Source organism: Sebastes fasciatus, chromosome 14 (genome assembly GCF_043250625.1).
Source record: "Sebastes fasciatus isolate fSebFas1 chromosome 14, fSebFas1.pri, whole genome shotgun sequence".
In the NCBI taxonomy this organism is placed as follows: Eukaryota; Metazoa; Chordata; class Actinopteri; order Perciformes; family Sebastidae; genus Sebastes; species Sebastes fasciatus.
The window spans coordinates 19,135,798-19,148,188 of record NC_133808.1 but is presented as its reverse complement, the minus strand read 5'-3'; the positions used below and the strand labels follow the sequence as shown (position 1 = coordinate 19,148,188).

General features: G+C 45.3%; 1 protein-coding gene across 1 annotated transcript in view; it reads left to right on the top strand.

The window, feature by feature from the left end:
• The window catches only part of myo10l3 (myosin X, like 3), a 65,006-nt gene that overhangs the window by 41,771 nt on the left and 10,844 nt on the right, over window positions 1-12,391 (top strand). The window contains exons 17-25 of the mRNA XM_074659484.1: window positions 1,058-1,140; window positions 1,253-1,361; window positions 3,252-3,332; window positions 5,478-5,602; window positions 5,782-5,896; window positions 8,728-8,834; window positions 10,447-10,860; window positions 10,949-10,991; window positions 11,091-11,921. Coding sequence (XP_074515585.1) covers window positions 1,058-1,140; window positions 1,253-1,361; window positions 3,252-3,332; window positions 5,478-5,602; window positions 5,782-5,896; window positions 8,728-8,834; window positions 10,447-10,860; window positions 10,949-10,991; window positions 11,091-11,921 — 1,908 coding nt within the window. The remainder of the gene's footprint in view (window positions 1-1,057; window positions 1,141-1,252; window positions 1,362-3,251; window positions 3,333-5,477; window positions 5,603-5,781; window positions 5,897-8,727; window positions 8,835-10,446; window positions 10,861-10,948; window positions 10,992-11,090; window positions 11,922-12,391) is intronic.

The window sequence follows — 12,391 nt, the reverse complement described above, 5'->3', positions numbered from 1 at the left end:
ACAGAACACAACAGGTGACTGCATTAACACAGCGGCGCTCTGCTGGCTCACACGCCCTTCGTCAAAACATGCATTCACAGTTCCCATTCACATAACACTTGTGCAAGAGTGTGTGAATGTTCTCACCTTAAAACATAAATCACTCAGTCTAGATAACGAGCCTCCGGAAGATAATTATGGTGCATATTAACGGGGACAAATGAGCAATCTTATGTCCAATCAATGCTGAATTGACATTAAACCTGTAAGCATTTGAATTATGGCTCTATAATGATACCTTTGCATGCAAAGGGTTAGGGTTAGGGCATTCTTACAATGCCACCCAATTCGCTGCAGTACTTGTACCAACACATTATCTTTCATTAAATCTTATTTGGAACAATATTTTATTATCTTTCTTTACATTACAATTGCAAATATTTCTGTGGTTGTAAATCATGAATTTACCAACGACAAAAACCTGACAGGTGTTACTGGGTGTAATGCCGCTACCTTTTCTTAAAATTCTCTTAGCATAGGTAACGCCCCCTAAACACTATATAAGATAGATAGATCATTTCAAGGCACGCGGGCAGCATATGCATTGAAACAGACATATTACTACTGTTTCTGATCCTGTTAAATAAACTTAAACAAAGTAAACATGTGATTTTCCAGAGTGTCACTACCAGCGTTTACAGGAAAATCAAAAAGCATCAAAGAGCAGCATGTAAGCCATTCAGTAGCCGAACACACGCACTATCATCTAAGGGTTTTTATAGTCTTAATTGGGATCAATGGACCAGTGGTGTTCATTTAGCCCACAAATGTAATAATCCAATCATCATAATTACTCTAAAACATAATAATCTAAATTTGATTATATGATATTAATGTGTTATTTTTATGTTCCTCAAATCTAAAACTCATGTTGCCTTGTTGGACCAACAATTTTAAGATTTGTATTACTTTTTCTTGTACAGCTGTAACATCAATAAAGTCTTATTTTATCGCATCTTAAATGTAAACAAACTCTGCTCTTACTCTTACACTTTTTCTGTTTCCACCTGTGTTTTAGGTGCTTTACGATGTGCGTGGGATCCTGGAGAAGAACAGAGACACCTTCAGAGACGACATCTTGTTTATTCTCAAAGACAGCAGGTGAGCAGCATCACACTCTTGGTGCACTCTTGCATGCTGAACACACACCTCACCTGTATGATTCAGTTCATAATAAGCAAGTTTTTATAATCACTGCACTGTGTGTCTGCAGGCTCGACTTCATCTACGACCTCTTTGAGCGCGTCGGTAGCAGAAATGGAGATGAGACCCTGAAGATGGGCACGGCCCGACGCAAGCCCACCGTCAGCTCTCAGTTCAGGGTGAGACCGAAGCTTCCACGATCTGATTGTATGATTGTGTCACCACACAGACAATGAGTTAATTGTCCCCCATGTGCTGCTGCATATGAGGATCTTTTGGCTGACTGTCTCAGCATGATGAGTGTGAGTGCGGGGGCGCAGACGAAAAAAAGAGGATAGATATCATGCAGAGACGGAGGGGGGAAGGAGAATGCAACCAGTATATTTGATTTTGCAGAGAATAATGGATGATGGGGAGTATGAAATATGTGGTTGTGGCGGTGGAGGGGGGTGCAGCGGAGGGCTTATCTTAGCATGTCCTAACTTCAGTGTGGAGAGAAGGAGCAGGGGAGGATTTGGCAGGCTGCCCTGGCCTACAGTTCCTAAAGCCTGGGGATTAGAGTTGATGGCTGGGCAGAGAGGGGCCAACCAGGGGCCAATCACGCTCAGCTCTGCCAGGCCAGGCCTCGCTGGAGACAGACTGTCTGAGGCAGCGAGGAGAGCGAGGAGGACGTAGCCTGTAAGGTTCAAGGGTCCTCCGAGTGTGTGTGTGTGTGTGTGTGTTTGTGTGTGGGTGTGTGTGTGTGTGTGTGTGTGTGTGTGTGTGTGTGTTACGGTAAATATGGACGGAGTAATACTCTGCAAGAGATGGAAAGAATCAAATTACATTTAATCTGTACTTTTTTATGCGTTTGGCAAGAATACTTATACACACCTTTACGTATCTTTATATTTGTTTTAATTACAGGACTTGTATTTGTATTGGAGTATTTCTTTTGGTAATTTTACTCAAGCAGAGTCTGAAAACTTCTTCTACAATAGGCCTGTAACAGTGTTAGAAAATATCCAAGTACATTTACTCAAGTACTATACTTAAGTACAATTTTGAGGTGCTTTTTGTTGAGTATTTGTATTTTCTGCTGCTTTATACTTTCATACATATCAGAGAGAAATATTGTACTTTTTACTCCTACTTTGTAGATTAAAGAGGACCTATTACGCTTATTTTCAGGTGCATACTTGTATTTTGGGTTTTCTACTAGAACATGTTTACATGATTTAATGTTCAAAAAACACTTTATTTTTCTCATACCGTCCGTGCTGCAGCACCTCTTTTCACCATCTGTCTGAAACGCTCTGTTTGAGCTCCCCCCCCTTCCGAAAAGCCCAGTCTGCTCTGATTGGTCAGCTGGCCCACTGCTGTTGTAATCGGTCAACCGAACCTCTTCAGACTCTGCTCAAGCTCCGCTCTAACTAGCTTTGTTTGAGGGCGTGCCAAACTAGCTGCTAGGCAGGTATTATGCAAATGTGTTACTTGGTGACATCACCACGTTACGGAAGAAAAGGCGGGACTTCAAGTGAGGCGTTTCAGGCAGTTCAGGAGCAGTGTTTCTGTGGGTTTCTGTGCTTTGTAACTTTGCCAACCTTTTACATGCACACAAAACTATATAACACACTAAAGGAAAGGGAAAAAGCACAAAAGCACAATAGGTCTTCTTTACATTTTGCATTGTGCAAACACTGCAAAAAACGTCATCTTACCAAGTAATGTGTCTGTTCTTGAGTTCTAAACATCTTAGTTTCTAAAACAAATGAAAATCTGCCATTGCAGTGAGACAATTTCAACCTGTTTTAACAGAAGTTAGTTAGTTTTATGAGTTTGCTAAAATAAGATGACATTTGTCTTGATTCTAAAGCAGCGATCCCTCATTCAAGTACTGGACAAATAGTAAAGTCAGGCTTGTCTGGATTTAAACTTGTCTTGGTACTTTTTATTATTGTCCACAAGGTGAGAAGCACATGAATAAATACATAGACATAAAGGAATATATTTGGACGGAATAACTTATGTTGATATCATAGCTTCTCTGCTGTCTTGATCTTAATCCTCTTGTTGCTGATGTGTTTCAGGACTCTCTCCATTCCCTGATGGCCACACTAAGTGCCTCCAACCCCTTTTTTGTACGCTGCATCAAACCAAACATGGACAAGGTAGGTCATGCAAATTTCATTGCACAAAAAAAAAAAAAAGAAAATGTCAGAAACCCTGCCAGGTCTTGTCAAGGTCAGCGCCTGCAAAGTTAAACCTCCTTGGTGCTATTCATAGCTCCCACTGCCCAGAGCTAATCTGCACTCATATAAATGTTCCACTTGAAAAGTAACTTTTGTTTTTGCTGCAAATCCTCTTTACTAATAAACTGACAATGCTCTCCTGCTTCAGTGCAAATACTCTCATTGTGCTTCCCCAAATAAAAGGGCTGTGTACCAGCACATTCCTGCCGCTTTATCCCCTTTACCGGGGGGTCGGAGGTCACTGTTGGCCGCTCCAGCTGCAGCGGCTTGGCTGATGCTCTGCTGATCTGGCTGCATCAGTGGAATGCCAAGATAAGACCACAGAGCTGTGGCTGTGGTGCAGCCGGGGGGACGTTTATTTACTAGGCCAACTACCCCTCCACTACACTTTACCACATAACTGCACTGTTATCCAATTTACTGATATTGGATAGTTGGAGAATCGGTTATATTGTGTTTCTTTATTCTCTGCGTGAACTGTCTGCTCTGTAATCCAGTGGCGTTCTCTCTGTTATTGTTAGTTATTAATGTACACAGTGCAGTGATTATCCTCTTTCCTCCCACTCCTTGCGCCATTCCACACCTTCTCGCTTACTTATTAGCATGGAAACTGCACTGTCTCCCTCTCTCGCCCGTCCTCTGCTCTCTCTGGCTCTGCCCCTCATTCGCTCACCTGGCCTCGGTCGGTCAAGATGGAACAAGCCGTGCCTCTGTTAATCCTGCAGAATGACAGGATTGCGTGCATGCAAGCACACATACACACAATGTATTTGTATGATTTACATGCAGCCACCCTCCTTTGGAAACAATGTCACAGAGGGACGGGTCAGCTTGTTTTCACTCACAAGTCAACACGGCGTACCTCTTTCAGCTGCCTAAATCCTCTGCTAAAGAGCAGAGTTCAGAGCTCAGAGGGGGTGCACGTTTATGTGTGTGTGTGTCATTATGAACACATGCAAGTGTGCCTTTGTATCCAGTCTGTTTCCATGCATAGTAACATTAGCCTGTAATTAGATTGACACATTTGGGGAATGCTGTGGTCCTGTGTGGGGCTTATCCAGCACCGTGTGCCCTCTGGGTGACAATGGCCTCCTTCGTGCGGTCCCTGAGAGCGATCAGGCGGGCTGTGTAGAGGTGTAAGGCGGCAGACACCACAGATCCTTTCCGATAAGCAGACCTGAGGATCATCGGTAACACAGAGCTGTGAACAATGCAGCTGATTATCCCAGAAAGAAAACCCGGTTGGCCGGGTCTTGCTCAACACTGATCAGGTTTCTCTCGTGTGTGTTTTCTTTGCAGTAACCTGATTGTTAATGTAAAATGATAGCACTCCCCAGGGTAATTTACTTTTTAGTTCAAGTTTAATGTGACTCAGCAGCAGTAAGATGAAGAGGTGTGTGGGCTCAACACCGGAGGATTATATTTGCACTAAAGCTGTCCCATATCTTCCACTCGCCAAAACACCAGTTGTGCTGAATACGGCTTGTTTAACTTTCAATGCATAGCTGAAAATGACTTAATCAAGTAAGCATAGAACTGTTAGTGTTATTATCCTTTGAGAGGAATGAATGAGCTGTTTTGTTTGTTGTCATGTTGCTTTTTTGTTTGTCATCTACAGAAGAATAAAACAGATAGATCCGCCCCCCCAAGTAGCTCCTGTTAGAAGGATTTTTATTGCTGTGACATTTCAAGCATGATTTCGATAAGGGCAGGGAGTCGCCATCCTAAATACCCGTACTGCATACACAACGCACAGGTGACATACCACACCTGTTTCAAAAAAACAAATATTAACAAGAGAATACATTATATATTAAACTTATTACACATATGTATAGTAGTATATAGATAGTATAGCAATGCTACAGAGAGGTACATAAAAAAGATGATGGTATATAAGGAACATACCTGTATATACTCTACAGTATGTTACTTGTGCGTTGTGTATGCAGGTGTGTGGATCTATCTGTTTTATTCTATCATATATTTCTTTGATCCAGCACTTTTCCTATCAGACACTGGCTGTATGTGTCTTTCCTACCGCTTTTTTATTGTCATCTACAGAAGGCCAACCTGTTTGATCCTGATGTGGTCCTGAACCAGCTGAGATACTCTGGGATGCTGGAAACTGTGAAGATCCGCAGGGCTGGATTCCCCGTCCGTAGAACCTTTAAGGATTTCTACAGCAGGTCAGCAAAAAATGCTGTACACACACCAAAGCTGATGAGTCACCTAGAAGTGGTTGAATCATGTTGGACAACTGGAAAAAAAAAAAAAATCTCTCAAGTGCTGAAATCCCAAATATTTGTCTTCTGCTGTTCTGTTTATCTAAATGTGTGTGTGTGTGTTTATGTGTGTGTTTCCACAGGTACAAGATGATCCTGAAGAACAAAATCCACTCAGACGATGAGAAGCAGAGCTGCTCGGAGCTTCTCACACTTCATGACAAAACCAAGACACAGTGGCAACTGGGGAAGACAAAGGTGGAGCGCACACACACACACACACACATGCCCAAACTTGTTTTTGTCACTTAGAAGGACACTGCCTTGACTTGCTTTCATGCCCTGGGTACTCAAAGCAGCAACCATAACCACGACCCAAACCCAGCCCCAACCCTTAACCTTACATTCAACTGTATCCCAACATTATCCAGAAACAAAATCGTAACCCTAAAATGTTATGTTTTACTTTGCGGGGTCCTGCTTTCTGTCTCCAAAATGGGAGGCGAGTCCTATAATGCGACTGTGTGAACCAGGCGGCTACCTCCGGGGTCTGAGAAGTGAAGCCAATGTTGAAGTGCCTTCAACTTGCATTCTTTCTAATAGCCAGCAGGGGGCGACTCCTCTGGTTGCAAAAATAAGTCAGATTGTATAGTCTATGCGTTTCTAGTTTAATATGGCACTCTAGCTTTAAAACTGAGCCAGCTACAACCTAAAAATCACAAGTTGTGTTAATGTGTTAAAGAACTTAGTGCCGTCAAAACAAATTTGCGTTAACGCGTTATTATTGTGTTAACTTTGACAGCCCTAATATATAGATATTTTTAAATATATGGGATACGGGCCATTTCATGCAGAATATCCTGAGAGCATTTTGGTTCAACTTGGTGATTCTGTCTGAAGAAGTCAAGCTGCTGTCATTCCCGAGCTGTTAATGTGTGCCACAGTTTGGACGGCCCCAGCTGTGACTCATGTCCCAAAGATGTTTCTGGCCGGTTGTGGTCAATCTTCTGCTCTCCTGTTGACAACCGCAGAGTTACATGGCTACTCCTTAAAAACCCCTGACACCAACAACTGTTACTGTAACTGTAGCCCAGCGCGGGGGCTTACGGTAATCCTGAGGCAGCCTTATTGTAGCTGGAAGAGCGTTAGCCTCTTGACACTCATCGAGCTGTTGATTTAATAAACTAAACTCCCGTTGGCGAGTGATTTGGAGACGGTGATGAAGCCTTGCAGAGGTTAGAGGAAAGTCACGCATTCATCTTTTTGAAAAAAGTCATCACAGTGTTACGATCTCCATCTGTTGCAACACAGTGTATCTCTTTTTCTCTCTCTGCCTCTTTATTTCCAAACAATCATCAACTCCTCCGGGCAAAGCCATTCTCTGTTTCTCTGCTCTCCCATTGAATGATTAACCTTCAATGACTCGTTCGATCGGGACAGCAAAAACCTCTCTGCTTCGTGTTGAACTCAGCATAGATGCAGCAGAAAGAGGATATAAATAAAACAGTTTTACAAGCCTTCTTGAAATCAGCTAAGTCCACATTTGTCCCACTCTTCCTTCCTGCTCTAAGTTGTGGTTCCTCTGCAGCCGTTAAATCACTGACACATTTCAAATTTGTCGGACAGTTTTGCTGTAATACCCCACTATGAATAGTGTCAGCTGCACACATGCTGGAATATACGTCAAGACCAAAAAATGTTTGATGTGTTGGTTCTTATTGAGTAACCACTAATGTGCACATGCCTATCTATATTAAAGTTCTCACACATGCACACGATATATAAATCTCTGGAGTCGCTGTGTATTGCAGACTTCAGTTCAGAGAGAGAAATCATTCTCATTAAGCATCCAGGGTCAACACTTTGACCTTTGGCTGCCTCCGCTGATGACTGCTCCACTTTACATTGAATAGAAAGAGACTGAATTAGAGAAAAACTAGCCTCGATCTCCGTCTGTGTGTCAGTCCGTCCACATGGTTGTGTTTTTGATGGCAGCGTAATGTTTTTGGGCTCGGGGAAATGTAGTGTGGGTTGTGGGAAAGGGGGCTGAGAGACAGAAAGGGGGCTACATTTCCTTTGGAGAAACAATCTGTGTGTAATTATATGCGTGCTGATTGTGTGCAGAGGAAGTGTGTTGCACAGAATTAGGGGCTTGGGTGACGTTGCACGGATTGTGCGTGTGTGTGTGTGTGTGAGACATTTGTTTTACAGACGAGGGAAGGATGTGGACGAAGAGGAAGCTTCCTCCTCTCACAGACTTTACAGAGGCAGGCAGGGCTGCAGCTGTGGGATCCTTTGATTAGTGGAACATCTGGGACACAAACAGCCACTCAGAGCCCCCCCCAACCCTCCCCTTATAGAAGCAGTTGATCCTCCAGGCCAGCAACAGATATCGCATTATCACATAAACCCACATAAACAGCTGGCTGGTTCTCCCATGGTCAGACAGATGAAACCTGATTATGTTTCATACTGTCGTGTTACCGCTCTCTCGTTTTAATCCAGGAGGAGCTGCAGGGTGTCAAATGTCCCACAGAGATGTTAAAAACTTTGAAAAAGGAGCGAGGGAAGGGTTAAGTAAACTCTTTTTCTGCTTCCTTCATAAGAGCGAGGAGGAGGGGTGTGGCTTTCTAGCTGGACACCAGCCACCATCCCTCCCCCTCATCCCTCCATCCCTCCTCTCCCTACCTCTCCCCTCCCTCTCTGTGCCTCTCTGCCTGTGCACGTCAGTCGAGCTACCAACACAGCAGCAGCAGCAGCAGTAGGGAAATGCTCAGGAAGGACGCCTGAACACAATGAGGCTCTGCAGCAGCGGCGTTAGCAGCAACACTGCAGTCCCCGTGCCAGTTTCCCCCTGTGCTCTGCTCTGCAGTCAGGGAGAGCAGCTAGTCTGCTAGCCTTTTAACTGCACCACAACTTCCTCTGCAGTGGGCACAGGGTGCTGCCAACAGACAACAGGGGCCCTTCACATCTCTGTTGGCCCTCTTTTCTGCAGCCTGATCAAGAAGAGGAACTAACCCATCCTTTTCCCCTCCCCATCTCTGTGTCTCTGTCACTCCCTGTCGGCCGTGGCGCTGCTCGTCCCGCAGGTGTTCCTGAAGGAGGCCCTGGAGCAAAGGCTGGAGAAGGAGAGGGAAGAGGTGCGGCGCAGGGCTGGCATGGTGATCCGCGCCCACATCCTCAGCTATGTGGCAAGGTGAGCAGTGGAGTGTGGAGGAGGAGGGGGTGGAGGGCTGAGTGGCAGCGACAGATGTCAGTGTTTGTTTTGTAATAGAGGTGTACGGCCTGTGTGTGTGGTTTCTGGAGGGGGTGGTATGTGCATATGTGCATGCCTTTGCACATGTTTACCTTCTTGTCTGTCTGTGTGTGTGTGTGTGTAATTACTGTATGTGGGTTATAGACAGTATCAGTGCAGACGTTGCTTCACAGATTCCCAAGTGCAATAAAAGCTGTACAGTTATTTCATCTCATAAAACTTGCTGACTTGCTGTACATTGTTCAAATCCACTGAACTTATTACCCTTATTAAGAAGTCTAGCCAGGATCCCAGAGTTTCCAATGATGCCAAATATGTCATGCACTCCAGAAAGTAGACAGGTGTGTCTACTGTCTCATAGACAGGTGTGTGGAATCATCAAGTCTCATTGTGAAATCCTGCACTTTGGATCACTTGGATCTCACTTCATCAATGATATTTCAGTCCTCAGACCCTCATCAGGTAAAATTTATTTTTGACGCTATGGGGAACAAAATATCATTAATAAAGTGAGTACATGTGATCGATTGTGTGCAGGTTTATTTGGTTCTTTCACATAATGGAGCATGTGTATAAAATGATGCACAAGACATCTAGAATATCTCCATATGATGTAATGGTGCAGCCATAGAGTCTTTTATATAAGTGAAATTTAATATTTCACTTGTGTAAACATCTTATAGTTCACACAGTGAGGAATAAGATGATTTTAACAACCGTAAAGCAACTTCAGGAGAAAAAAAGAGAGAAACTGGAGGTTACAATGTCTCATGCACTTGACTAGTAAAATAATCGTGAAAATGCAGTGTGATGTGAAATGTTTCAAAAAGTCATGCCCCTCAGTTGGACCACCCCTGGACATACATAGCTATCTGTGAGCATCAGCAAGGCTTTAATTTATTGATACACGATCAGCAGTACAGTCCATATTGCTTTTACTCACTGAATAAATCTCAGTCTTTTCAGCCTGAGCAGCAGGTTTTCTCCACTCTGCCTGTCAGACAAGACGACATCTGTCTACACATGCAGACACCCTTAGGGTCGTGATTGCACCTGCGTGCTACAAACATATAATGTCACATACAGTCCTCTGAAAGGCTCCGTTGGGAGAGCATAATGGGGCTGATGACGGCGTTCAGGTTGTGAGTTCCTTTTCTCTTCAGAGCCGCTCATACTAACAACAGAGGAAGTTCCCTGTAGACACAAGTGAAGCCTTTGTATTATTACATGTAACATTAGATCTGTCCTGAGACCAGTCGGAGGCCACGCAGTGATTACTGTGGAGGCTAGGCCAGGCTACGGGTCAGAGAGTCACAGCAGTGTGTGGTCCTTTTTGTAAGTCACGTGTGTTTGTGTATGTGTGTATTCAATGCATGTGTGTGGGTGATGGGGCTTAGTCACAGAGCTAAACAGCAGGCTACAAGGCCACAAGCTCATCAGACTCTAAACATTGTACAGCTGTTTCAGTGCAACATCACATATAAGTTTGTGGTGACACACAACATTGGATTAAATATGGGGCCATGTGTGATGTGTTTGATTTTCTCTCCAGGAAACAATATAAGAGGGTTCAGTCCAGCGTCGTCACCATCCAGAAGAACTACCGCGCTCACTTTTGGAGACGTGTCTTCCTGCGCCTGCGCGTCGCCACCATCATCCTGCAGAAACATCACAGAGGCCAGCTGGCCCGATCGCTCCATCGCCAGCTCAAGGAGGAGAAACGGAAGCGAGAGGAGGAGGTGGAGAGGAGGAGGAGAGAAGAGGAAGAGGAGAGGAGGCGAGTAGAGGAGGAGAGGAAGAGGATGGAGGAGGAGAGAAAGAGGGAGGAGGAGGAGAGACAGAGGCTCATGGACGAGGAGATGAAGAGGAGGGAGGAAGAGGAGGAGTCGATGAGGAAGGAGGAGCTGAGACTGATGAAGGAGAAAGAGGAAGGGCAGAAAATGGCAGCTAAAGCAGACGAGGAAAGGTAGAGTAATAAAAGATGCATTTATTCAGATCAGGTAACCTGTATTTGCACATTTGTCATCCCAAATTTAATTGATTTTGTTTTTTAGGAGCTCTGCTGCGGTTCCTCTGGTAAATGGTGTTTGTCAGAAGGTAATTCCTTTTCAAAATTCCCATAACAAAACACATCATGAGGTGTGAATGTTGTGGCATAAAGTATTTAAAGTTGCTCTCTCCCTGTCCCATCTGCAGAAGGAGCTGTCCCAGACTCTGTCCCACAGTCAAACCTCTGAGGAGGAGAGCCGTCAGATGGAGGAGATCCTGCGGCTGGAGAGGGAGATCGAGCGTCTGCAGAAGCAGCAGGAAGACGGTGTTTCCCTCCTCGGAGACGTCACCCACGAGCAGCTACGTCAGATGAGAGACGCTGAGATCTACAGGCTGGAGAAGGAAGCTTCCCGTGTGGCCACTGAGTTTCTGGAGCTACTGGACTTTGGCGGTTTAGAGCCATCGCTCTCGAGCGAGGAGAACCTCCACGACCCGACCGAGTCTACAGCCCCGCTGGCCGAGGAGGAGGTGGACGAGGGTTTCCACGCCGAAGACGAGTGCGTTCCTTTGCCTGACCTTCCTCCTCCGGCTGTGGTTCCTCTGGACAAGGAGGTATTCCGAAGTATTCCCCCTCCTCCGCCGGCCTTTGCAGAAGGACCAGTCGCCGCCCCGTCTGCCGCCTCATCTCCTCCACCAGCAAAGCTCTCCCCACTCACCCCCAACGGACTGAGCCACGCCCCTGCTCTCACAGACTCCCGAACCTCCAGACCTCCTCTTCCTCCTCCTGTAGTCACTAATGGAGAGAGGCCGCCGAGCCACAGAGCCAGCAGGGGGTCAGACTTTGAGCCTGTGATCGAGGAGCCGCCCCACTCAAACCTGCCAGACGCAGAGTCGGACTACGACCAGGAGGAGTTCGAGGAGGCTCATGGGAGCTCTGGTGCGAGCACCAATGACGGCCATATCACAGACGAGGAGGTGTTGCGAAAATCCTCCTGCACCCAAAACAGTCTGGACTCCTTCAGAGGCAGCTCGGACTCGGTGAGAGCAAACACTTTCTGTCAAATGCTGCAGATCTGATCCAGATGGGTGATCATTGTTATTGATTGTTAACAGTGACACCTGTGGCCGTTAAGTCAACGACAGTCAGCGTCCTGTTGCGTGCACTTGTGCTCGCACTACACAGACACGAATCGGTGAAAACAGTGAGGCGACATACGCGAAACTGAACATGATTGACAGCTAAAACCACAATATCACTATATATTCCACATGCTTGGCAGTAATGTTAGCTTACCCATCCAATAGGATTTTTTTTACGGCTCTGGGTCCGTTTTGGTACCCAAAACCAAACGAAGGTCCCTCCATGAATCGAAGGCCCGGCCGATGTTGATCCTAGTTTTCCCCCCGACGTCGATCAAATTCCTATTTTGCAAGAAAGGCTTCACTAGATATAACTTTGTTTTGTTTGTACTACCGTGGAGTTTGTGTTGGAGTCTGAGTTGTGGTGG